General features: G+C 37.8%; 1 protein-coding gene across 1 annotated transcript; it reads right to left on the bottom strand.

Annotated features, from left to right (window-relative positions):
- Positions 1-343: 343 nt before the first annotated feature.
- LOC104432217 lies at positions 344-2,632 on the bottom strand. The gene is made up of 4 exons (XM_039310124.1): positions 2,286-2,632; positions 2,081-2,182; positions 983-1,255; positions 344-593 (listed from the first exon to the last, which is right to left on the bottom strand). The coding sequence occupies exons 1-3, from the start codon at positions 2,584-2,586 to the stop codon at positions 1,059-1,061; spliced, it is 600 nt and encodes a 199-aa protein (XP_039166058.1). The 5' UTR covers positions 2,587-2,632; the 3' UTR covers positions 344-593; positions 983-1,058.
- Between the last annotated feature and the right edge of the window lie 22,696 nt (positions 2,633-25,328).

The following is a 25,328-nucleotide window of genomic DNA, read 5'->3' as shown; positions in this document are numbered from 1 at the left end:
TATATTTAAAAATCATAAGGAATTAATTAATCTCTTAACGAGAAAAAGTTCCAAAAATTATTTCTTTCATTTCATTCACAGGAACATAATTGATCCCACAACGTCGGAAGATTTCACAATTATTAATTAATCCTATAGTAACTAAATAAAATTATAAACAATATAAAAATTCGGAACGATGGAATGTTAATGCCTACTTTATGAGGAATTTTAATATGGTAACAAATTGGATCAATTATATTCAACTGAAGTTGATTGAAATGAAATGCTTCCCTTTCATCGATTAGATCATGTCTAAGCATTATCCGTAGCAATCACACACCCACACCAACATACCAAAATTATTCAAGTACAATTGAAAATCATTTCCCCCCTTTGGCCACTGATCGTCCTTGTATCTTTCCAGCCGTGTTATTCTCACGATTGTGCTGTAAAGCCTCATTTATGTTCTTGAGAGCCTTATCATACGATACGAAACCCATGAACCAGAATTCATAACCATCCCTTGTAACGACCTGGATGTACTTTTCAGAATTATCCAATCCTTTTGAAGAACGACTGACAAAGCTCAACTGATCAAGCAGCAGTGGCACCTAGATAGCCATCAGATGAAAGCACATTAAAAACTGATGGTCAGAGAGTGAAGCTTAGTAGAACTTGACAAACTATTTCGAAGGTATGTTTCACTACATTAAGATGCTTCATGCTTAGATAAAAATAAGATGACGAGAAGAATGATCCAAGGCTCAGTGTAGTAGTATGGATGATGAGTAAATGCAGGCTCTTTCCGATGAAGGTGCTCCCAAATTTCGACTATAAAATCAGCAGGCTAGTCACAATAGACAATTCGACAATAATAACTCAGGTTATGAATTTGTAATGCATAAAAGACTTATCATGATTCTAACGAAAGCTCAATGCATTACAATTTGTATTGGTATTCTATAGTAAAAGCAATTACAGGAAGATTGGACAAGGTTACCTTGTAATACACCCACTCTTGCTGTCCTGAGGGAGCGTAATGGCAAATAGGTTCATCCCCATGGAAGACCAGTCTCTTAGTTGACAAATACAGTGTCCCAATGACAAGGCCGGAGGAAGTGGATAGATAGCAAGCATATGCTTTCAGAAGCTTCTCTCGGTAGAATTTCAAAAGTCCGTTCAAATACCTTATCCCGTCCCCCCTCTTTGAGCATTTTCGTCCCCTGGGCAAGTCGAGCTATTGCTGCATCTGTGATGCTATGGCTAGTTTTAACTGTTTCGAAAAACAAACATAGAACGATAACCGATTATTTGAGTTCTGGCAAGAATAGAGTCCTCAACATCACATTTCAATCGAATAGAAACCTTGAGGAGAAGAGAATGAAAGAAATCATGGGCTTCGTCTCTCACAAATAAACAAAGGAAGCTGACAACAAGCCAAAGCCAAGCTTATGCAACTGCTGCAATGCTTGCTCTTACAGGACACGGCTAATTTTTTCTTCTTTTCAGGGAAAAAGAAATTGGGCCAACGTTCAGCCACGCAAAGAGCCTGAGGATCCTGATAGCCATAGAAAATGATGGAAAACAAGCCATGTTCTCCACGGAAGTGCCATATTATGCATTTGGCAATTTGTTATAGATAGGAATTGACATAGATTGCCAAAAGAATAAGCACTGAAGATAGCACCGCACATCAAAGTTGGAGCTTCTCTAGATAAATACTCACAGGACTTGATCCACTTAACTATTAATTGGCGGGTGGAATACACAGATTATGACGCATGTATCTCTGTTCTGAGGTGGTGATTGCAATATAAGCCTGTGACTTATCAATAGCGTCCACATATATTTGTTCCTAGGTGGTAATTTCCAAGCTCTTTGGATTGAATATTTACATCAATAGCCTTCACATATATTGCAGAAAAAGAGAAGAAATATTTGCAAGCAAGCAATCGTCAATCAGATACGTCTCCACGAATAAATCCAAAATGTTTCTATCAGATTATAGGATCATAATTAGCTAGAACAAATAAATCCAAAACGTTTCCATTTGATTATGTAGACATGTTTAGCTAGAAAAAATGTAGAGAAAACTCACGGTGATTCCAGACATTGTCGACAAGCGCCTCTGCCTGTTTGGTAGCATCATCGACCCTCTTCCCACACCGGTTCAACTTGTCGCACACTTTGTTTATCGGATCTGAAAACACCAGCAAAGCGTTTGCCCCATCAACCCCATTATGAAGCCTAAACATCAACCATAACATAAATAACAAAGGCGAAATACGCCTCAATAGACTCACTCCAGCCAGACAGCAAGGAAGCATTCACTGGAACGATGTGGAGGCCAGACGGTGTGGAAGCATTCACTGGAGTGACGTCGAGATACTTGTTCTCGCCGCCGCTTTTGTTGAGGTTGACGAATCCAGAGACCGAGCTACTTGCGGTGGCATTTAAGTAGCTGGAGTGAAAGCCTGTTGGCTGAGCCTCGTTGGCGACCCGCGTGGTGGCATACTGGCTCGCGGGATGCTCCTGTGGCTCCGCCGGCATCCCCACCGCGCGCGTGCCGCAATGCATGGACTCCGATTCGCCTTGGCCGCTCATCGCCTTCTTTTTCGTCTTCTTCTTCTTCTTCTCTCACGCAAGTGTGGATTGGTACTGCAATTCGAGAGACTATCCCACATAAATAGAGTGGAGATGGAATCTAGAAAGGAGGAACGATCTCGGTAAGATCCCACGAGCGAGCGAGAAACGACAAACATTGACTGTGTTTGAGTCAACAACGATCTTTCATTTGCCCCCGCAATATACAAACTATCGGATACCGCACAAAACACGTGTTTTTCTGACCCTCTTCATTTTCTCCCAGCTAAATTTTTCCAACCTGGTATAGTTCTGGCACATTTGTTTCAAATTATTTTTATGTCATAAAAACTCCCGAACTAGTAAAGGATGCCGGATTTACACCTCTGGCCACCATTCCTATTTCTCCTCCTTGTGCTACCAAATAATTGGCCTCGTTTTTCTTTTTGTTTTCCATTTTGTGGGAAGTGGACTACTATGTAGCACGGACACGCGACACGACACGAGTGTCTGACACGACACGATACGTCGACACATCATTTCTAAAAAATAGAGAATTCGACACATTACGGCACGCCCAACATTAAATAAATATTTTTATTTTTAATTAATTTGATTCAAATTTATAAATAAATAAATAATTATAAAAGCCTATAATAAATTTCCACTAATAATATTAATAAATCAATTCATTTGAAATTTGAAAGATATATTCATAATTAAGGCGAAACATGTTTTTAATTTTAACAAAAGTTATAGATAAAACTAATAATTAATAAAAAAATTAGAATTAATTTATTTAAATAAATTCATGATTTTTAGAATGATCAAAATTTATCATTATTCAAAATTCAATACTTTTACATTTCGAAATTACTTTTCAATTTCGTTTATTTAATTTTTTCTATAAAAAAATTTCCCAAATCCACTCTTTTTTTCCTTTGTCCATTTCCCCCACCCCAAACTTATTTTATATTTTTCCCTCCCAAAACCACTGACAGACAGGCTGTCAGCCTCACTTCCCTTCCCCAAAACTGAAAAGACACGCCATCGTCCCCCTCTTTTTATTATTTTTATTCCCTTATCAGAAACCCTAGCCATCCTCTTTTTCCTCCTCCTCCTATTGCTCGCACAAAAAACACTGGACCAAGACAAACACGTAGACAGCAGACCTCGCTCCCCTCTTTCGCACCTCGTATCGTTTCTTAGCTTCAGACGATGGAGCGGACGTGACGCCGAGGAGGAGGAGATGCCGTCGCCGCTGCCGCCGCCGCTGCCGTCGCTACCGCTTGGTGCCCCCTCGGGCCTCGATCCCTTCCTCTTCTCTTCCTCTCTCTGGCCATCTCTCGCCGTTGCTCGCGGCCTCTGTTCACTCCCCTCCTTGCCTGCACCCGAGTCTTCCGGACACGCGTGTCGAGAAAAGTTGACCATGTGTCAGAAAATCCGACACACGTTGACTGCGTGTCCGACCATGTCCGACACACTCCAACATGTGTCGGACACGACATGGAAGCACGGGCAACGTGTTCGTGCTTAAAAGGTGGACTACTGAGCATTTAATAGGAATTTAGACTTTCGAGAAAGTTGTGGGAAAAGACGCGTCATCAGCTATGTAGCACGGACACGCGACACGACACGAGTGTCAGGCACGGCATGACACGTCGACACGTCATTTCTAAAAAATAGAGAATTCCGACACGTTGCGATACTTTGAATATTAAATAAATATTTTTATTTTTAATTCATTTGATTCAAATTCATAAATAATTAATTAATTAAAAAAAAGCCTATAATAAATTTACACTAATAATATTAATAAATCAATTCATTTGAAATTTGAAAGATATATTCATAATTAAGGCGAAATATGTTTTCAATTTTAACAAAAGTTATTGATAAACTAATAACTAATAAAACAATTACAATCAATTTATTTAAATAAATTCATGATTTTTTAGAATGATCAAAATTTATCATTATTCAAAATTCAATACTTTTACTTTTCGAAATTATTTTTCAATTTCGTTTATTTAATTTTTTCTATAAAAAAATTCCCAAATCCACTCTTTTTTTCCTTTGTCCATTTCCCCCGCCCCAAACTTATTTTACATTTTTCCTCCCAAAACCACTGACAAACAGGCTGTCAGCCTCACTTCCCCTCCCCCAAAACTCAAAAGACACGCCATCGTCCCCCTCTTTTATTATTTTTATTCCCTTATCATAAGCCCTAGCCATCCTCTTTTTCCTCCTCCTTCTACTACTGCTCGCGCAAAAAACACTGGACCAAGACAAACACGTAGACAGCAGACCTCGCTGCCCTCTTTCGCACCTTGTATCGTTTCTCAGCTTCCGACGATGGAGCGGACGCGACGCCAAGGAGGAGGAGATGCCATCGCCGCCGCCGCTGCCGCTGCCGCCACCGCTGCTCGGCGCCCCTCGGGACCTGATCCCTTCCTTTTCTCTTCTTCTCTCTGGCCATCTCTCGCCGTCGCTCGTGGCCTCTGCTCACTCCCCCTCCCTCGCCTGCACCCAGAGTCTTCCAGACATGCGTGGACACGCGTGTCGAGAAAAGTTGACCGCGTGTCCGACCGTGTTTTAGTGTGTCGACGTGTCCGACACACTCCGACACGTGTTGGACACGACACGGAAGCACGGGCAATGTGTTCATGCTTCATAGGTGGACTACTGAGCATTTAATAGGAATTTAGACTTTCGAGAAAGTTGTGGGAAAAGACGCGTCATCAGTTATGTAGCACGGACACACGACATGACACGAGTGTCCGACACGAAAACAACACATCGACACGTCATTTCTAAAATATAGAGAATTCCGACACGTTGCGAACTTGAATATTTTATAAATATTTTTATTTTTAATTAATTTGATTCAAATTTATAAATAAATAAATAAATAAATAAATAAGGCCTATAATAAATTGACACTAATAATACTAATAAATCAATTCATTTGAAATTTGAAAGATATATTCATAATTAAGGCGAAACATGTTTTTAATTTTAACAAAAGTTATTGATAAAACTAATAATTAATAAAAAAATTAGAATCAATTTAGTTAAATAAATTCATGATTTTTAGAATGATCAAAATTTATCATTATTCAAAATTCAATACTCTTACTTTTCGAAATTATTTTTCAATTTCGTTTATTTAATTTTTCTATAAAAAAATTTCCCAAATCCACTCTTTTTTTCCTTTGTACATTTCCCCCACCCCAAATTTATTTTACATTTTTCCCTCCCAAAACCATTGACAAACAGGCTGTCAGCCTCACTTCCCCTCCCCCAAAATTCAAAAACACGCCATCGTCCCCCTCTTTTATTATTTTTATTCCCTTATCACAAACCCTAGCGATCCTCTTTTTCCTCCTCCTTCTATTGCTCGCACAAAAAACACTGGACCAAGACAAACACGTAGACAGCAGACCTTGCTGCCCTCTTTCGCACCTCGTATCGTTTCTCAGCTTTCGACGATGGAGCGGACGCGATGCCGAGGAGGAGGAGATGCCGTTGCCGCCGCTCGGTGCCCCCTCGGGCCCCGATCCCTTCCTCTTCTCTTCCTCTCTCTGGCCATCTCTCGTCGTCGCTCGTGGCCTCTGCTCCCTCCCCTCCCTCGCCTTTGCACCCGAGTCTTCCAGGCACGCGTGGACACGCGTGTCAAGAAAAAGTTGACCGCGTGTTCGACCGTGTTCGAGCGTGTCGCGTGTCCGACACACTCGGCATGTGTCGGACACGACACGGAAGCACGGGCAACGTGTCCATGCTTCATAGGTGGACTGCGAGCGTTTAATAGGAATTTACACTTTCGAGAAAGTTGTGGGAAAAGACGCGTTATCAGTTATGTAGCACGGACACGCGACACGACATGACTGTCCGACACGAAATGACACGTCGACACGTCATTTCTAAAAAATAGAGAATTCCGACACGTTGCGACACCTTGAATATTTAATAAATATTTTTATTTTTAATTAATTTGATTCAAATTCATAAATAAATAAATAATTAAAAAAGGCCTATAATAAATTGACACTAATAATATTAATAAATCAATTCATTTGAAATTTGAAAGATATATTCATAATTAAGGTGAAACATGTTTTTAATTTTAACAAAGTTATTGATAAAACTAATAATTAAAAAAATAGAATCAATTTAGTTAAATAAATTCATGATTTTTTAGAATGATCAAAATTTATCATTATTCAAAATTCAATACTTTTACTTTTCGAAATTATTTTTCAATTTCATTTATTTAATTTTTCTATAAAAAAATTCCCAAATCCACTCTTTTTTTTCCTTTGTCCATTTCCCCCACCCCAAACTTATTTTACATTTTTCCCTCCCAAAACCACTGACAAACAGGCTGTCAGCCTCACTTCCCCTCCCCAAAATTCAAAAAACACGCCATCGTCCCCCTCTTTTTATTATTTTTATTCCCTTATCACAAACCCTAGCGATCCTCTTTTTCCTCCTCCTTCTACCGCTCGCACAAAAAACACGGGACCAAGACAAACATGCAGACAGCAAACCTCGCTCCCCTCTTTCGCACCTCGTATCGTCTCTCAGCTTCCGACGATGGAGCGGATGCGACGTTGAGGAGGAGGAGATGCCGTCGCCGTCGCCGCCACCGCCGCCGCTGCCACCGCCGCTCTCGGCGCCCCTCGGCCCCGATCCTTCCTCTTCTCTTCCTCTCTCTAGCCATCTCTCGCTGTCGCTCGCAGCCTCTGCTCACTCCCCCTCCCTCGCCTGCACCCGAAGTCTTCCGGACACACGTCGACACGCGTGTCGAGAAAAGTTGACCTCGTGTCGAAAATCCGACACGCGTTGACTGCGTGTCCGACCGTGTCTTCGTGTCGGACACGACACGGAAGCACGGGCAACGTGCCCGTGCTTCATAGGTGGACTACTAAGCGTTTAATAGGAATTTAGACTTTCGAGAAAGTTGTGGGAAAGACGCGTCATCAGCTATGTAGCACGGACACGCCACACGACACGAGTATCAACACGACACGACACGTCGACACGTCATTTCTAAAAAATAGAGAATTCGACGTATTTGCGACACGTTGAATATTAAATAAATATTTTTATTTTTAATTAATTTGATTCAAATTCATAAATAAATAAATAAATAAAAAAAGCCTATAATAAATTTACACTAATAATATTAATAAATCAATTCATTTTAAATTTGAAAGATATATTCATAATTAAGGCGAAACATGTTTTTAATTTTAACAAAAGTTATTGATAAAACTAATAATTAATAAAAAAATTAGAATCAATTGATTTAAATAAATTCATATTTTTAGAATGATCAAAATTTATCATTATTCAAAATTCAATACTTTTACTTTTTGAAATTATTTTTCAATTTCATTTATTTAATGTTTTCTATAAAAAAATTTCCCAAATCCACTCTTTTTTTCCTTTGTCCATTTCCCCCCACCCCAAACTTATTTTACATTTTCCCTCCCAAAACCACTAATAGACAGGCTGTTAGCCTCACTTCCCCTCCCCAAAACTCAAAAGACACGCCATCGTCCCCCTCTTTTTATTATTTTATTCCCTTATCACAAACCCTAGCGATCCTCTTTTTCCTTGTCCTTCTATTGCTCGCACAAAAAACACTGGACCAAGACAAACACGCAGACAGCATACCTCGCTCCCCTCTTTCGCCCACGACGCCGTCGAGGGTCAGCGACCTTGCTAGAGTGTCGCCGGCCCCCGGCGAGGCCGAGCCTTGCCCAACCACGGTGAGCCTTGCCGTGGGCAAGGCTACCGGCCCCATTGGCCGGTTGCCGGAGGCCGCGCGACCGGCCGAAAGAAGAAAAATAAAAAGAAAGGAAAAAATGAAAAATAAAATTAAAAAATTAAAAAATTAAAAAAAAAAGAATAAAATTTACCAAACGTATTTTTGTTCATTTTTATTCTCGGAACAAGTTTACCAAATGCATCTTTTCTGTCGAAAACTGTTCTCGGAACGAAAACACTTTTTTTATTTCTGTTTTTGGAACATTTTTGAGCAGAAGTGTTACCATTTTGCACCCTAAGAGGGCCAGGATTTCCATCATTGCAAAAGGTTAATGGGCACGCATCGCACTCACCTGCTTGCTTTACCCTGTAGTTTGATTTTCATAGTGACTTCAGCAAATCTCTAGTTCTTACGCATATTTTAGTAATAAATCCACAATCATATTGTATATGTAGATTCTATTATGATATATCTATATGCTGAATATTTATTTTGATTGAATAATTGCGAATATTCTTCATCTAAAATTATTAGCACTAAAATTACAATGATTTTTTTCAAGTTGATGACGACAAAATCTTGTATCCAAGTCACATATGTTGATTTTTTTAGTGATGGAACAAATTCCTGCATGTGTGCTATAAAAAGTAAACTTAAATGGTTAGAAAGTAAGGGCCTGCATGTTTTTATTCTTTTTTCTGTTTCCGAACACTTTTTTTTTGTTTTTTTTGTTCTGGGAATAAAAAGGAACAGAAACGCGTTTGTTTGCGTTTTTGTTCCAAAATTATTTTTGTTCCCGAAACACATCTGGAACGAAACAAGAAACAAATTTTTTTCTTGTTCGAAACACTTTTGAATAAACAAAAAAAAAAAAAAATTATTTCTTCTCTCTTCTCTTTTCTTCTTCTTTTTCTTTGGCCGTCGTCGGCCTTGGCCATGGCCGGCGATGCCGTCGAGGGTCGGCGACCTCGCCGGCGTTGCCGACTCCCGGCGCGGCCTAGCCTCGGTGGTGGCGGCGGCAGGCCTTGCCGGTTTGGGCGGCGGGCTCGCCCGGCCAAGGCGGGCCGAGGCCTCGCCCGGGCCGACGAGCCTCGCCGTGGCTGGGCGAGGCTATTGGCCCCACAAACGGCCCGATCGCCCGGAGGCCGACAACTAGCCAAAAGAAGAAAAAAGAAAAAATAAAGGAAAAATAAAATAAAAATATTAAAAAATTAAAAAGAAATAAAAAAATATAAATCTACCAAACGTGTTTCTATTCATTTTTATTCCCGAAACAAGTTTACCAAACGCATATTTCGATCAAAAATTGTTCCCCGAATGAAAAACACTTTTTTTTAATTTTTTTATTTTTGTTCCTTGGAATAATTTTTGAACAGAAATGTTACCAAACACGCCATAATATTCCATGTTAAAGGCTACTTCTAAGAATATTAGCATATATATGACAAAAGCTGATATAAGAGGATTATTTGAAATTCATGGGTGTTTTTACGGCTATTCTAACATTTGAAATATAAAAATGTGATTTTATAGCTACACTCCATTGAAGTAAACATAAGAAATGTCATAGTTTCCTTGGACCATTATTTTGCTTGTTTAAAGATTTGCATTAGAAAACACATTCATGAAGCCAAACCATGGGTCAAAACACCGAGGAAATCAGTTCGAGCGACCTGAAGGCAGAGCTAAGGTCCCAGGTCCCCACGCATATCTTGATTTTCCAAAATGTTTTCAAAAGGATTATAGTCAGTTTCGCTAAAAATATTTCCAACCTTTAAAATCCTTATTTTATGGCCGAAGGAACGAAAAAAAAAAAAAAATCTCTATTTAAGTAGGCCCAATAATAACATGGTTCCGTCAATTTTAAAACTAATCATGGAACATCTAATTATAATTTATTAGCCAATTGCACAAGTATTTAGGTGGCAAATTTGGACTCATGCATAATTTTTGAAAGTCACCGCATATTTTCCAAACACAAACACACACGGTACATGAACTCATGCTGGGCATAAAATGACAAAGGAATCTCCTTGATTACGTCCCCAAAACAATTTAAATTGCATCAATAATTTTAGAATTTTTTTACATTCAATTGACTTAAATAGAAAATGTGGCATCAAAGGGCGTTGTTAACCCCTCCCCATAAGTTACTGAACAACCACCCCCCCGGTTCACAAGTTTCTCTGGTTTTTGCAAATGATCAATGCTTTCACATGCGACCTGGAATTTCAACTAATCTAGTTTTTTTTTTTTAAATTAATTAGTGACGACTCTATTTCTTATTATATATATAAACTTGAGTTTTCTTAAAACTTCCAACACTCTTTGCCAATCACGCAGCCGCTCTGCCTACTGAACGGGACCTCGATCCCGGGAGCGAATGGTGAGGCTGTAATAAGATGCAAAAACACGGCAACTGGTCCGTGTTGCTGTTTTGGAGTCGGTTTGGGAAATAGAATGGTTTGCGCTTTGGATCTCCATGTGTGCGTGATGTGCAATGGGTCTTGCGCCATCGGTAAATTCCCAAGCTAACTGGTGGAGAATTTTTCTCGTGAATTACATGCCAATTGGTGCCATTCTGCATGGGTTTTCACATGTGGAAGATCAATGAGTGTTTGAAGTCGTAAAGAGTCTTGTGGTAAGATTCCCGAGAGTTCATTCATGAGATTGAGTAATTGTTTCATGAATAATTATGAGGGCTAAAAACTTTAGGGGAGGATTGAAGACTAAAAAGTATGAAGTGTGTTTAAACAACCTAAGTGACGTTATAATCTTTCTTTTTGTTTTTCCATTTTTGTGGGGAGTCACTTTCATGAAAGACTCCACCTGGAAAAAAGATGACAATATTATGGAACTTTCATGACACAATCAATCAGTGAAATCAATTGATTTTAGGAATTGGGACTTTCGAAAAAGTTGTGGGAAAAGACATGCGAGATCAACGGGAAGCAAAGTTGGAACGTGGAAAAGAAACTGTGGGGGAGACTCCTGGAATGCGCTGTCGCTGTCCAAGACTCTTTCCACTAGTGATATTGTTGAAGAGCAAGACGAAGACGTGGAACCAACGAGGCTGAAGAGCCGAAGGGAAAGAAGATGTCTAATGCTGCCAAAGCACGGCATAAAATTGGGAACTGTTTGTTATCTGTGGCGAGGTTCGGTAACAGGGAAACCACGTGGATTGATGGGAAGTAGAGTGAGAACGTAGAAAAGAAACCACGTCGGAGGCTTCCAAATTTCGCTGTCGGTGTCCAAGACACTCGAAAGTCCATCATCGCTACTCTTCTTTCCTTACAAACACCGACATTCTTAAAGAGCTTTCATGTCGTATCGAACATTTTATATATGTCTGACACTTTCGAACACTCTCCGACACTCAATCAACACTTGTTGAAAAATCTGATTCCTGATCAATTTTCACAACACCCTCCAATACTCGAATCGAAATTTTGACTCCCACTTCCTATGATATACAATTCAGCTCTTAAGTTTTTTTTTCTCCACTTCTAACATATCTAACATGCGAGTCAAGAATATGGATCGCTTATTTTTTTCTCAAAGGTTTATGAATGTCAAATCAAAACAATGAATGATATTAATAAATTGCGAATTAATATTTTTAGTGCATATCCATTCTAGGCTTATTTATTTATTTATGTATATATAAAAATATATATTTAATATACAACGAGTCTCAACGTATGTCGAAATTTTTATTTTTTAAGAAACGACATGACGGCATATTTTGTCGCGCTGCATGTCAATATTGATGTTACTTAGCTTTCCATGATTATGTACTGTAAATAGGCCAAATGAACTACTTCGTTTTTCTTGTGAAGTCAATTTTGGCAGGTTGGTTTACTCCAAACGATAGGGCCCCCTAAAGCAATAACATTTTGGAAATTTCGCCGACACAATAATTTAATCAACCTAGTGATTCTAGGTGTGAAGACTTCCCGAAAAAGTAGTGGAAAGATCGCCTGATATTGATGGGGGTCGAGTGGGAATGTGGAATGATAACGGTGTAAGAGACTTCTAGATTCCGTTATCATTCCGATGCCGTGCATGCTACATAAAATGGCCTTCAAGAAGAGGGAGAAAAAGAAAATTAGAAAATAAAGTAATTTTGATTAATTTTATAAAGTGGTCGAGGCAAAGCCGATTGATACCAAGTGTATCCAAATAGAGTTCGTGGACACACTAAAAAGATAATAAAGTATTCGTCGGCCTCATGGTATTTTTTTAAAATGTTTTTTATTTAACTAATATTACCACTGCAAAGCATATTTTGCCAACATCAATAAGTTTAAAGTAAGGAATGTGTCACACTTTAAGATACATTTCATTGAAATATTTTTGTCACTTTTAAACAACATCTCATGCTCTTTTTAATATAGAAATAAATACACAGAAAGTCTTAAAATTTATCGTAAAAATGCAATTGAGTCTTAAAATTTTCAAATAACGTAATCAAATTCTAAAACTTGTCAAATTGGTACGACTAAATCCCCTTCATTAAATCCATTTGATTTGACTCACCAAAAATCTTAACATGATTTTATTTATTACCTTTTTAAAGCACGTGTTGCCCGATGCGGCAATTTTTATTGTTTTTCAAAGAGAGAGGCACTGACATGGCATCTTCTTCATGAATTTTAACTTTTGGTCAGAGCTAAAATTCAATTCAATTATTCCTTTTTCAGGAACCTTGGCCGCTGCGTCAATCCCCTTTAGAAGCTTGGGCATAGTGAGCTTAAATTATCATTGCGACACACCAATTCGTACTCTTCACCTTTCTTTCTGTCTGCATGCCATCTACACCAGCCACTAGGATAACTATTTTGCCAATACTTGTACTATTGAGATGGAACTCACTCTTTGTGCCAATGAATCACATCATCTTGTTCATGAAAGTATTCGTGAAAGGTGAATTACTATTGTGAAAGTCACGTGAAATCACATTAACTTAGTCAAAATTTTATGATTTTCAGGTTAGGGTAGCTGGGGCCACCCACAATATTATTGTAAGAGTAGGATTTGTTTGCCTTTAGAGCCAAGCGCGTACTTTGGCTGCTATAACATTGATTTTCGAGAAAAATGATTAGCCTGCCAGGCTAGACTGGTTAGCGGCTCTTTCCTAACTGTTTTTTATTATTCTAATAGAAGCTTACAAAGTATTAAATTGCTCTCCTAAGATGGATGAGATGAGTCATGATATGCATTATTACAAAAACTTAGTAGAAAAAAATTTAATGCTTAAAAAGTTAAATTTCGAGATAAAGGCTACATCTAAGATTATGAGAGTAGTGAAGCCTACAAAGTATTAATTGCTCTCCTAAGATGGATGAAATCAGTCATGATATGCATTATTACAAAAAAAAAACTTAGTAGAAGAAAATTTAAATGCTTAAAAAGTTAAATTTTGGGATAAAGGATATATCTAAGATTATGAGCACGCAAGTTAATATAAGAGGATCATTTGAAATATTACACGCATTTTAAAAAATAAATGAATATTTAAAAATCAATAAGAACGTCGAGTAAACATAAAGATGGGTTGATAGAGAAAGGATAGTAAAGCTAAAATAATTAATTCATATGAGGAAGAAAATGAAAGAGGTAAAAGAGTTTGTGGGCTATACATGTTTCCTTCAATTATGGTCACTGTGAAGTGTGCATCACGGGTTCCCTTTCTTTCCAGGAGAGTTTCTTTTTTAATCGATTTCTCATTATTTGTAGGACACCCTTACTGGTAAGGCAAGGTGATCCATGTTCTTCCGTTTTTTCTTTTTTTTCAAAGAGGATGTGAAAAAATTTAAAAATAAGTGCACTGATAGTTCTAAGACTTATCGTAAAAATACAATTGAATCTTAAAATTTTCAAAGAGCGCAATCAAATTCTAAAGCTCTCACGTTAGTACAACTAAATCATGTTATAGATGAAGCCAAATATTTGTTTTTAGGGGCTTTTTTGTCTTTTCTATTAGATTTTCTTTTAGGTTAAAAGTTGTATCTTTATATTAGCGACGGCAAGACCCTAGCCGTCAAAATGCTGAAAAATGAAATAGAGAGGTAAGAAAAATAGAGAAGAAAAAAGTGAGTTTTTTTCTTGATAAGGGTTATCAATCTCTTTGTGCTCGATCTTAAGAGAAGATCGTTGTTGTATTCCAACTTTTTGCAAACCTGGGAGTAATTTTCTTGAGTGTAATTGATTTACACCTTTTTCACCAAGATGTTCCAAACGATAATGCCAAAAAGTAGATAAATTACCTGTAGCCATTGTAGTTGCAACCATATCACTGATATTGTCTCCTTGGAGAAGGTAAAGTGTACCATACGATTTCCCTTTGCTACTACTCTTACCCCTGAGGTTATCTTCCACTCTCCGCATCCAAAAGTTATTACCAAACCTTCTTGGTCAAGTTTACTGGTTGAAATCAGATTTTTTTTTAATTCCGAAATATGCCTAGTTTCACGCAAAACTAGACGTCCTCCACCTGAGATGTTCACAGTCACGGTTCCTTTCCCAACAATTAGACACATGTGGTTGTTTCCCACAACCACTTTTCCAAAATCTCCACTAGCATAATCATCAAATATGTCTCTTTGCGAGGTGCAATGAAAAGAAGCGCCAGAATCAATAAACCATTTATTTGTTGTCAAGTCAAACCCTGCAGACAAACACAAATTATCGAGCAAAGATTCATCGCTAACTACATTAGCACCTTGATTCTCATCTTGTTGCTTCTTTTTGTAGGCTTCACACTGAAACCTCCGGTGTCCGGTTTTGTGACAAAGCTAACACTCATCTTTTGCAACCTTTCTCTTACCCCTTGATTGTGATTTGCCACGCCCGCTGAAATTTCCTCTACTTTTACTTCTTCCACGGTTCTCCACTGCGAGTGCCGTTGAAGATGTAGATGCAGAAAAACTATCTCCACCTGAGACTTTCCTTTGCATCTCTTCATCCATCATCAAGAGTTAAATCATCCTTCATGGTGCTCGAAATTCCTTGTACTGCGGTATTGTAGCTTTCTGGAAGAGAACATAAAAATAATAAAGCTTGAAGCTTTATATCTAAATTTACGCCTGCGGATTCCAATTGACCCATGACCTGCGTGAAACTATTAATATGCTCTGCCACAGAACTTCTATCTGATAATTTCATATTAACCAGTTTCTTAAGCAAAAATACATGATTTGATGTAGACGGCTTCTCATAAATATTTGTTAGAATATCCATGACTTTTTTTGCAGTTTTTGCTTTCGCAATGCGGTATCCTGTCTTTTTTGTCAACCCTAGACGAATTGCACCTAATGCCTTTCGATCAAGAATTTTCCATCCAAATTCTGCTGTCGGATCCACTTCCATCATCTTGGTTTCCAACCCTCAAGTGGTGCATAGAGCTCTTTTGATAAAGATAATCCTCTATTTGTAGTTTCCACCATCCGAAATCCTCCCCATTGAACTTATCGATTCTGATTTTATCTTCTGCCATCCTGTTTACTTTCAATCGAATGACAGTGAAAACTTTCGATGTTCTCGATTAGCCAACCTAGGCTCGATACCGTTGTTACGAAATCACACGTCGATTCCAGAAAAATAACGCTCGCAAACAATTCACCGGACAGAATATAGTAATAAAAGAGCAGAATCAGATGAACACGTCAAAAAATTTGTTATCGAAGTTCACCTAAACCTGGGCTACGTCTCCACGCAAAAGCACTCTGCGAATCCACTAGACTTTGAAAAAGTTGGAATACAACGACGATCTTCTCTCAAGATCAAGGCACAAAGAGATTGAGAACCCTCATCAAGACAAAACTCACTTTTTTCATGGTGACTTAGATGAAGAATTATACATGGCACAACCTAAGGGTTTTGAAGTCAAAGGTAAGGAGCACATGGTATGTCGCTTGAAGAAAAGCTTGTATGGCTTGAAACAAGCTCCGCGGCAATGGTACCTACAATTTGATGGTTTCAAGCAAGAAAAAGGATTTGCACACTGTGAGTCTGATCACTGTGTTTATTTTCGCAAATATGATGATGGTGACATTGTCTTTCTCTCTTTATATGTGGATGACATGTTGGTGGCTAGTTCCAATATGAAGAGAACCATAAAAGTGAAGAAGATGTTATCATCACAATTTGCTATGAAAGACTCGGGAGAGGCCAAGAATATTTTAGGCATGAAAATCATTAGAGACAGGAAAAATAAGAAATTATGGTTGTCGCAGGAAGATTATGTGAACAAGGTGTTAAAGAGATTTAATATGGACAAGGCAAAACCGGTTGCAACTCCTCTAGCAAGTCACTTCAAACTTTCGAAGGATATGTGTCCAAGCACTCAGGCTTTGAAAGATGAGACGGCAGTAGTTCCATATGCATCAACAGTGGGGAGTTTGATGTATGCCATGGTGAGCACAAGACTAGACATTGCACAAGCAGTGGGAGTCATGAGTCAATATATGCAGAACCTAGGCAGAGAGCATTGGAATGCAGTGAAATGGATATTGAGATATCTAGCAGGTACTTCCAATTATTCACTTTGTTATGGTGGTACATCTCTAGAGTTGCAGGGTTATGTAGATGCAGATCATCGGGTGATCAAGATAGTGGTAAGAGTACCACTGGTTATGTCTTTACAGTTGCAGATACAACAGTCAGCTGGATATCTTAACTACAAAAAGTAGTGGCTTTATCGACGACAGAGACAGAATATGTAGCAATTACAGAAGCCTCCAAGGAAATCATGTGGTTACAAGATTATATGGAAGAGTTACATCGAAAACAGCCAGTTAGTACACTGTGGAGTGATAGTCAAAGTGCAGTGCACTTAGCAAAGAATGCAGCTTATCACTCAAGAACTAGACATATCAAGAAGCGTTATCACTTTATCAAGTTGGCATTGAAAAATAATGAGTTAAAGCTACAGAAGATTGATGGCTCCAAGAATCCAGCTGACATGATGACCAAGGTAGTAGACACAGAGAAGCATATTTTCTTTACTACTACCATTGGTATTACTCCATGTTGATTAATGAGGAGTATCGCAGAGGCACAAGTTTTTCAACTACTATTTTTTCAAGAAGATGGATACAAAGTTGCTTGGTGCTTGGGTATATTTGTCTTGAACTGGGAGATTGTTATAGATGAAGCCAAATATTTGTTTTTAGGGCCTTTTTTGTCTTTTCTATTAGATTTCCTTTTAGGTTAAAAGTGGTATCTTTATATTAGCGACGGCAAGACCCTAGTCGTTAAGATGCTGAAAAAGGAAATAGAGAGGCAAGAAAAAGAGAGAAGAAAAAAGTGAGTTTTTTCTTGATGAGGGTTCTCAATCTCTTTGTACCCTGATCTTGAGAGAAGATCGTTGTTGTATTCCAACTTTTTTGAAGTCTAGTGAATTCGGAGAGTGCCTCTGCGCAGAGATGTAGCCCAGGTTTGGGTGAACTTCGGTAACAAATTTTCTGGCGTGTTTATCTGATTCTGCTATTTTATTACTATATTAAATGCAGTGAATTGTTTGCGAGCGTTATTTTTCTGGAATCGACGTGCGATTTCGTAACAAATTCCCTTCTAAAAATCTAAAAATGATGTTGCACTGTTTATTGTTTTTCGAAGAGAGTGGCGTTGACATGGGCATCTTCTTCATGAATTTTAACTTTTGGTCAGAGCTAAAATTCAATTCAATTGTTCCTTTTTCAGGAATCTTGGCTGGTGCGTTGTTCCCCATGAGAAGCTTGGGTAGACTGAGCTTAAATTATCATTGCGACACACCAATTCATGCTCTTCACCTTTATTTCTGCCTGAATACCATCCGCACCAGCCACTAGGATAACTATTTTGCCATTACATGTACCATTGAGACAGAACTCGTTCTTTGTGCCGATAAATCACATCACCTTGTTCATGAAAGTATTCACGAAAGGTGAACCACTATTGTGAAAGTCACGTGAGATCACATTAGCTTACTCATAATTTTATGATTTTAAAATTAGGGTAGGTGGGGCCACCCGCAATATTATTGTAAGAGTATGATTTGTTTGCCTTAAGAGCCAAGCGCACTATTTTGGCTGCTATAGCATTGATTTTCGAGAAAAATGATTAGCCCACCAGATTAGACTGGTTAGCAGCTCTTTGCTAATTGCTTTTTACTATTCTGATAGAAATGATTTCGACCTTTCAAGAGAGTGGTGAAGCTTCCCGAGTATTGATTGCTCTCTCAAGATGGATGCGATAAGTCATGATATGCATTATTACAAAAAACTTAGTAGAAGAAAATTTAAATGTTTAAAGAGTTAATTTCGGAATAAAGGCTATATCTAGGATTATGAGCGCAAATTTGACGCAAGCTGATATAAGAGGATCATTTGAATTATTACATGCATTTTTAAAAATAAATGAATATTTAAAAATCAATAAGATCGTCGAGTAAACATAAAGATGGATTGATAGAGAAAGGACAGTAAAGCTAAAATATTTAATTCATATGAGGAAGAAAATGAAAAGGGTAAAAGAGTCTGTGGGCTATACATGTTTCCTTCAATTATGGTCACTATGAAGTGTGCATCATGTGTTCCCTTTCTTTCCAGGAGAGTTTCTTTTTTAATCGATTTCCCATTATTTGTAGGACACCCTTACTGGTAGGGCAAGGTGATCCATGTTCTTTCATTTCTTATTTTTTTCAAAGGGGATGTGAAAAAATTGTACTTAAAGAGGGCAGCATATTTAATGTTTAAGTATATATTAGAAACTTGCGGAATCGCTCTATGAATTAGATTTTATAAGTCGGCTCTTTAAATCACTGATGTCATTATGAGTTCATATGGATATTACTTGAATCTTCTTTTATTGCTGCGGGACACTGATTCATTTATTGAAAAAAAGGAGCAAAAATAAAAAAAAAAAATTTCTGGTTATTAACCAAATATGTGTGGTTTGTTCCTCTTATTATCTTTAGACCTGGACTAGGGCTTTGCTTTATTTTTCCTTTGTTTCTTTTCTGCTTTTGGTGCGCTGCACTCTGCAGCGTTAGGTGCCCTTCAAAACATTTGAGGTTACTTCTATTTTTTACCATTTTACTTATTTTTATGTAATGTGTAAAACTTTCCAATAGTACTAATGATAATTCGTAAAATCACACCTAACTTATTCGTAACTTTATAATTTTCAAGTTAGTAAAAAAGAAGATGATAATCGTTTATCATTGACATCACACTTAAAAGATGTTGTGGCTAGAACAATCACCAAGAGAGAGTTAATAGGTGATTATACACAATCTAGATAAATTAAACTGGAGTTTAATGCAACCGGATCCAGTATTACGAAATAATAAAATGTGATGAGAAATTATTCAACAACTATAATATTTTGTGATGCTATCAAATAAAATAAAAGAGAGTTAAAGGGATAGAGAAATTTGCACACGATAATTATAGCGATTTGACACTTATCACAAACCTATGTCCACTATTCAATACCAACGGCCTATTGGTTAAATTTCACTAGAGAATTTATAAGAGTTTACAAAGTTTGAGTATTCTCTACTCAAGTGTGTGTGATTGTATCTTCTAATTTAACATAGTCACTCTAACAAATGCCTTTCAAAGATTATAATTGCAGCTCACAACAACAAGTGTGTAATAAGGAAGCTCTCTTTGAACTTTGGAATTTCAAATTCATGATCTCATACTCACTATAGCACCACAATTTCCTTTTATACTCCTCTATTTCCAAGATGACCATTGGACAACATTCTAATTATCATTCTTCTGTTTAACCCATTGGACATGAATGATATGAGAAGATTTGGTCACCACTTGAATTACCATATTACAACCTCCCTTGATTCAATCACCCATACAACCGAAGTTGGGCTTTCATAAGTAGAGTTCTTTGTCAGGAACAGGTATCTTGTCTTTGAAAGATTGTGAATCGAATCACGAACCCTTGCTTAGAAAAGATTATGTTGATATTCATCCTTCCTAGATAGATAGACACAAGATATCTTTAAGGAATGAAATTCAAACCAAATTAATAGCTGTTGCACTTCATACATATGAACCAAACTGATTTTGAATATTTCAACATTTATACTTTGCGTAGAGTCTGAAGATATAAGTCGTCTTGATATTACTTGTGCAAGCTTTACCGTGATCTTCATATTGCTCAAATGACATAATTCAACAATGTCTTTGACATATTAATTCAGAGCTTCGGTTTATTGATCATATGAACAAGTCTTTGAGTCAGATAATATTCAGAATAAAGTCTGAACTAAGTTACTCCAATAATATCACGTGGAAGTTCTTTTGTCAGAATCATTAAAAATCTACATAAAATTTTGTAAATCTTCAAAATAACTTAGGAAGTTTTTTCAACAAAAGATATAAAGCCATTCTTAGACATATAATTTAAATATCTATAGTTCAAGTGTCCAAGCCTAGCATGCCACAAAAAAGAATTGCATTAAACAATAAAAGCAAGAGAACTCTTCATTTCATCGATCCAAAGTTTGATCATGCATGTGATCATCAATTGAATAATGCTTTCTCAATCCAATTTTTGGATACAATCAAAGAGGTTTTAATGCCTCTCTTACAAAACAAACCGATAGACACAAGATGTTTCTGCCTGATTTCTGGATCATGAATTTAACTTTTGGTCAGAGCTAAAATTCAATTCAATTGTTCCTTTTTCAGGAACCTTGGCTGCTGTGTGGTTCCCCATTAGAAACTTGGGTAGAGTGAGCTTAAAATATCATTGCGACACACCAATTCATACTCTTCACCTTTCTTTTCGCCTGCATGCTATCCACACCAGCCACCGGGATAATTATTTTGTCATTATGTATACTATTAGACCAAACTCGCTCTTGGTGCCAATGAGTCACATCACCTTGCTCGTGAAAGTATTCGTGCAAGTGAAGCACTATTGTGTTAACTTAGTCATAATTTTATGATTTTCGAGTTAGGATAGGTGGGGCCACCCACATTATTATTGTAAGTAGGATTTGTTCTGCTTTAAGAACCAAGCGCACTATTTTGGTGGCTACAACATTGATTATTGGGAAAAATGATAAGCACGCCAGGTTAGACTGGTTAGTAGCTCTTTGCTAACCACTTTTTACTATTCTGAGAAATGCTTTCGACCTTTCAAAATAATGGTGAAGCTTCTCGAATATTGCTCTCTTGAGATGGGTGAAATGAGTCAAGAAAGTGGGTATAGCTCGTGCAATATTGGACCACATGGCAGGTTCATGTGTGAATTTTATTTAGGTTTTTAGCTTTCGAGCTAACTTTATTACTAGTTTTTCAAATTGAGGATTATGACGAGTTTTTGAAAAAGTTTAACGTTGTCAGGAAATGCATTATTACAAATAGTTAGTGAAAAAAAATTAAGTGTGTTTTTAAAGGATTCCTTACATGATTGCGTATATTACAAAATATGTAAACCACGTGCAAGGTTAAGCCATGTGGCACGCTCACCTGCTAGCTTATCCTTCTAATTTTTATGGAAGTCACTTTAGCATAAAATTTCAATTTCCTCATCTCTAATTCTTAGGTATATTTTGGTAATAAATCACAGTCGTACTGTACATATAGATTCTATTTTGAAATATCTTTATGCTGATTTTTTTTTTTTTTTTTGATGGAACAATTGCTCATATTTTGCATCTAAAATTATTAGCTCTAAAATTATGATAATTCATACCTTATATATATATTAGTTGATGAAAGAAAAAAAAATTGATGGAACAAATTCCTGCATATGAGTGAAAAAAGATCAATTAAATGCTTAAAAATTAAATCTCATGATAAGGGTTTCATCTAAGATTATGAGTCCATATTTGATGAAAAACTGATATAAGAGGATCATTTGGAATATTACCCACATTTTTACGAATAAATGAATATTAAAAAATCAATGTATTGCTCGGTTTGCTTTTGGGGCCCTTTGTCACTTAATTTGGAAGATGAGAAACATCTTTTTCGGGAGCCAAGTCTTGTTTGTGCCTGCTTTGAAAAAGCATCTTGTCAAAGCTGTTAAGGATAAGGCTACTACGTTCAACAATGTGGTGGACACATCAAGGAATAGGAGAATTCAACGAAGCTGAGGACTCGATCCCTCCATTTTCTCTTCCGAGGTGTCGGATCTTTCTTTGTAAAGTTTGCTTGAGGGTTGCCATTGTTTTGGTTTCCCTCCTTTCTCTTTTACTCTCGACACCCTTCCACTCTTAATAATTTGCTTGTTACCATAAGTACAAGTTTTGTTAGTGTCAAAATTACTTTGTTGTAAAGTTCTTTTTTGTTAAAAGTCAATACTAATCTTACCTTACCAAAAAAATTAAAAGAAAAAGACCAATAAGAACATTGAATAAACATAATGATGGTCTGATAAAATAAATGGACACTAAAGCTAAAATATTTAATTCATATAAGGAAGAAAATGAAAAAGGTAAAAGAAGTTGTGGGCTATACCAGTTCCCTTAAATTACGGTCATCGTGAAATGTGCCACGCACGTTTCATTTCTTTTCGGGAGATTCTTTTTTTAATCGATTCCTCATGATTTTGTTGTAGTATATTCTTACTGTAAAGCAAGATGTTCCATGCCCTTTTCATTCCAATTTGGTTTAAGAAGTGATAAAAAAAAAATCGAAAAGCACTATCTTTTTGTATATCACATTTTATAGGTCGGCTTTTTGTATCTATGATATTATGATTTCATATGGATATTAATTCGTTTATTGACTGAGAGAATAATGGAAAAGAAAAAGGGAAAAAAAAAATACGGGGTTATCAACCAAATTTGCGGGGATTGGACTTTAGTTCCACTTCTTCTCTTTAGAACAGGAATACTGCTTTGCTTTATTTTTCCTTTGTTTCTTCTCTGTTTTTGGCAGGTGCTCTTTAGAAACATCTGAAATTACTTCTACTTTTCACCATTTTACGCAATTTGATGTGATGTAAAAAAATTAAAAAAATGTTAATCCGTAAAATTCTATGAAACTTTTTCATAATTTTATGACTTTTAAGGTAGTCAAAAAGAGGGTAGGAGGGACCACCCGCATTATTATCGCCTATGATACACGGACACGTCCCACGTGCTTCCGTGTTGTGTCCGACACGCTCCGACACGCGTTGACCGCGTGTCGGATTTGTCGACACGTGCTCAACTTTTGTCGACACGCTTCGACACGCCTGTCCAAAAGAGAATGGAGGGCGGAGGAGAGGGAAGTAGAGATGAGGCCGCGAGCGAAGGCGAGCCCGTGACGGTGAGAGACGGCCAGAGAAAGAGGGCGAGGGCCGTGAGAAGAAACTTTAGGAGGGAGGCGTGCGTGGGGGAGGGCGGTGTCGTCGAGTGGGGCGGCGGCGGCAGCGGTAGCGGCAAGGGGAGGAGAGGAGGAGGAGTTCGCGGCGGTGTGAAGCCTCTCAGCGCACAAGGACCGCGCGTTCCGCCTTCTTTTCCGATTCCTTTTCACTGAAACTTTTTCTGGGTTACTCCCTTTTCCGCTCCTTCGGCGAATGCTGGTGCTTTTCTTGATCGAGTCTTCGATGCTTTCGAAGATAGTTGTCGTGCGGCGAGGAGGAAGAGAAGAAGGGGCGGCGCTGCTAGGGTTTTGAACTTTTGAGAAGGAAACTAATAAAAAAGGATGCGAGGAGGAGGAGAAGAAAGCGCCGTTCCGCGCTGCTAGGGTGTTGAAAAGAATAAAAAAAGACTTGGCGTGTTGGAGTGAGGGGAAAGTGACAGGAGGGAGCGGGAAGTGATGGGCTGTCAGGTGGTGGGGAGGGAAAAAAAAGGTGAAAAAAATTTGGGGGAAAGAGATGAGAGAAATTTGGGTGCAGGGGCTGGTTTCGAAAAATAAAAGTGAATTTGGGGGAGGGGGAATTTCGAAAAACAAATGTAAATTTGAGATAATTAAATTAAAAAAAAAGTGTTAGATATATTAGTATAAATTTATTGTAAAATCTTTATTTATTTATTTGTAAATTTGAATCAAATTAATTAAAATTAAAAATATTTATTTAATATTTAACGTGTCGAATATGTTGAAGTTTTTATTTTTGAAAAATGACGTGTGTCGTGTCGTGTCGTGTCGCCCAAGTGTCATGCTACATAGATTATCGCACCTCCGAGTTAATAACAGCCCATCCCACTATTTTGGCGGCAATGTCGTTGCTTTTCGAGAGAAAGGATCCCCTCGTCACTGCTTTTCGCTGTGGCTCTTTGCTTTTTGCTAATGGGAACGGGTTAAGCCTTTACGGGCAGAAATGAAAGTAGAGAGCATAGGCTACGTGCCCCGCCTTTCCAGACAGAGGTGAAGTTCCCCGAAACGTCCTTTAAGATTAGAGAAACTGTGTCATATTTAGATTAGAGAGTCTAGGGTACAATTGACATTCATACATTAGATCTACGACTTTTTGGGTAACTATCCTCTCAAAAAGTCACATGGAACCACCGCTGGTTATTTCAGAAAAGCTCAAGCCGTTGGACAAAGGAGGCGTGATTTTAGTATAGGAATACCCTCAATAACGGGCCGTACCGCGGTGGCAAAATAGGCTGCGCACGCATACACATCAAGGCTTGCGAGAGTCCCATGACTACAAAGGGAGGAGTTAGGAAGAGTAGCTGTACTTTCTCATGACTACAAAGGGAGGAGTTAGGAAGAGTCGCTGTACTTTTAACGAACCCTCGTGGGCTGTAGCCACCACCTAACCTTCCCCTCTCTAAAAGATCCAATTGAAATCACGTAAAAAACGAGTTCCGCTTTACATCACGAAATCCATTGATTAGTTGAAGATAGTTATCAAGTAGGGAGGGAGCAATCATCTCCGCATCTCGAACAAGGTCTGCCTTGCCACCCTTTGGTCAGACACTAGTTATGAGTCACGTGCGGAATACTGCCTTGGCCTTTGATCAGTCGTTGAGGAAATATAGGTAAAAGAGGGCATAGAATAGAAGAAAGAAAGAGAGGCAGAAGAGAGA

Source organism: Eucalyptus grandis, chromosome 3 (genome assembly GCF_016545825.1).
Source record: "Eucalyptus grandis isolate ANBG69807.140 chromosome 3, ASM1654582v1, whole genome shotgun sequence".
Taxonomy (NCBI): domain Eukaryota; kingdom Viridiplantae; phylum Streptophyta; class Magnoliopsida; order Myrtales; family Myrtaceae; genus Eucalyptus; species Eucalyptus grandis.
This window is presented reverse-complemented; position numbering and strand designations above follow the sequence as displayed.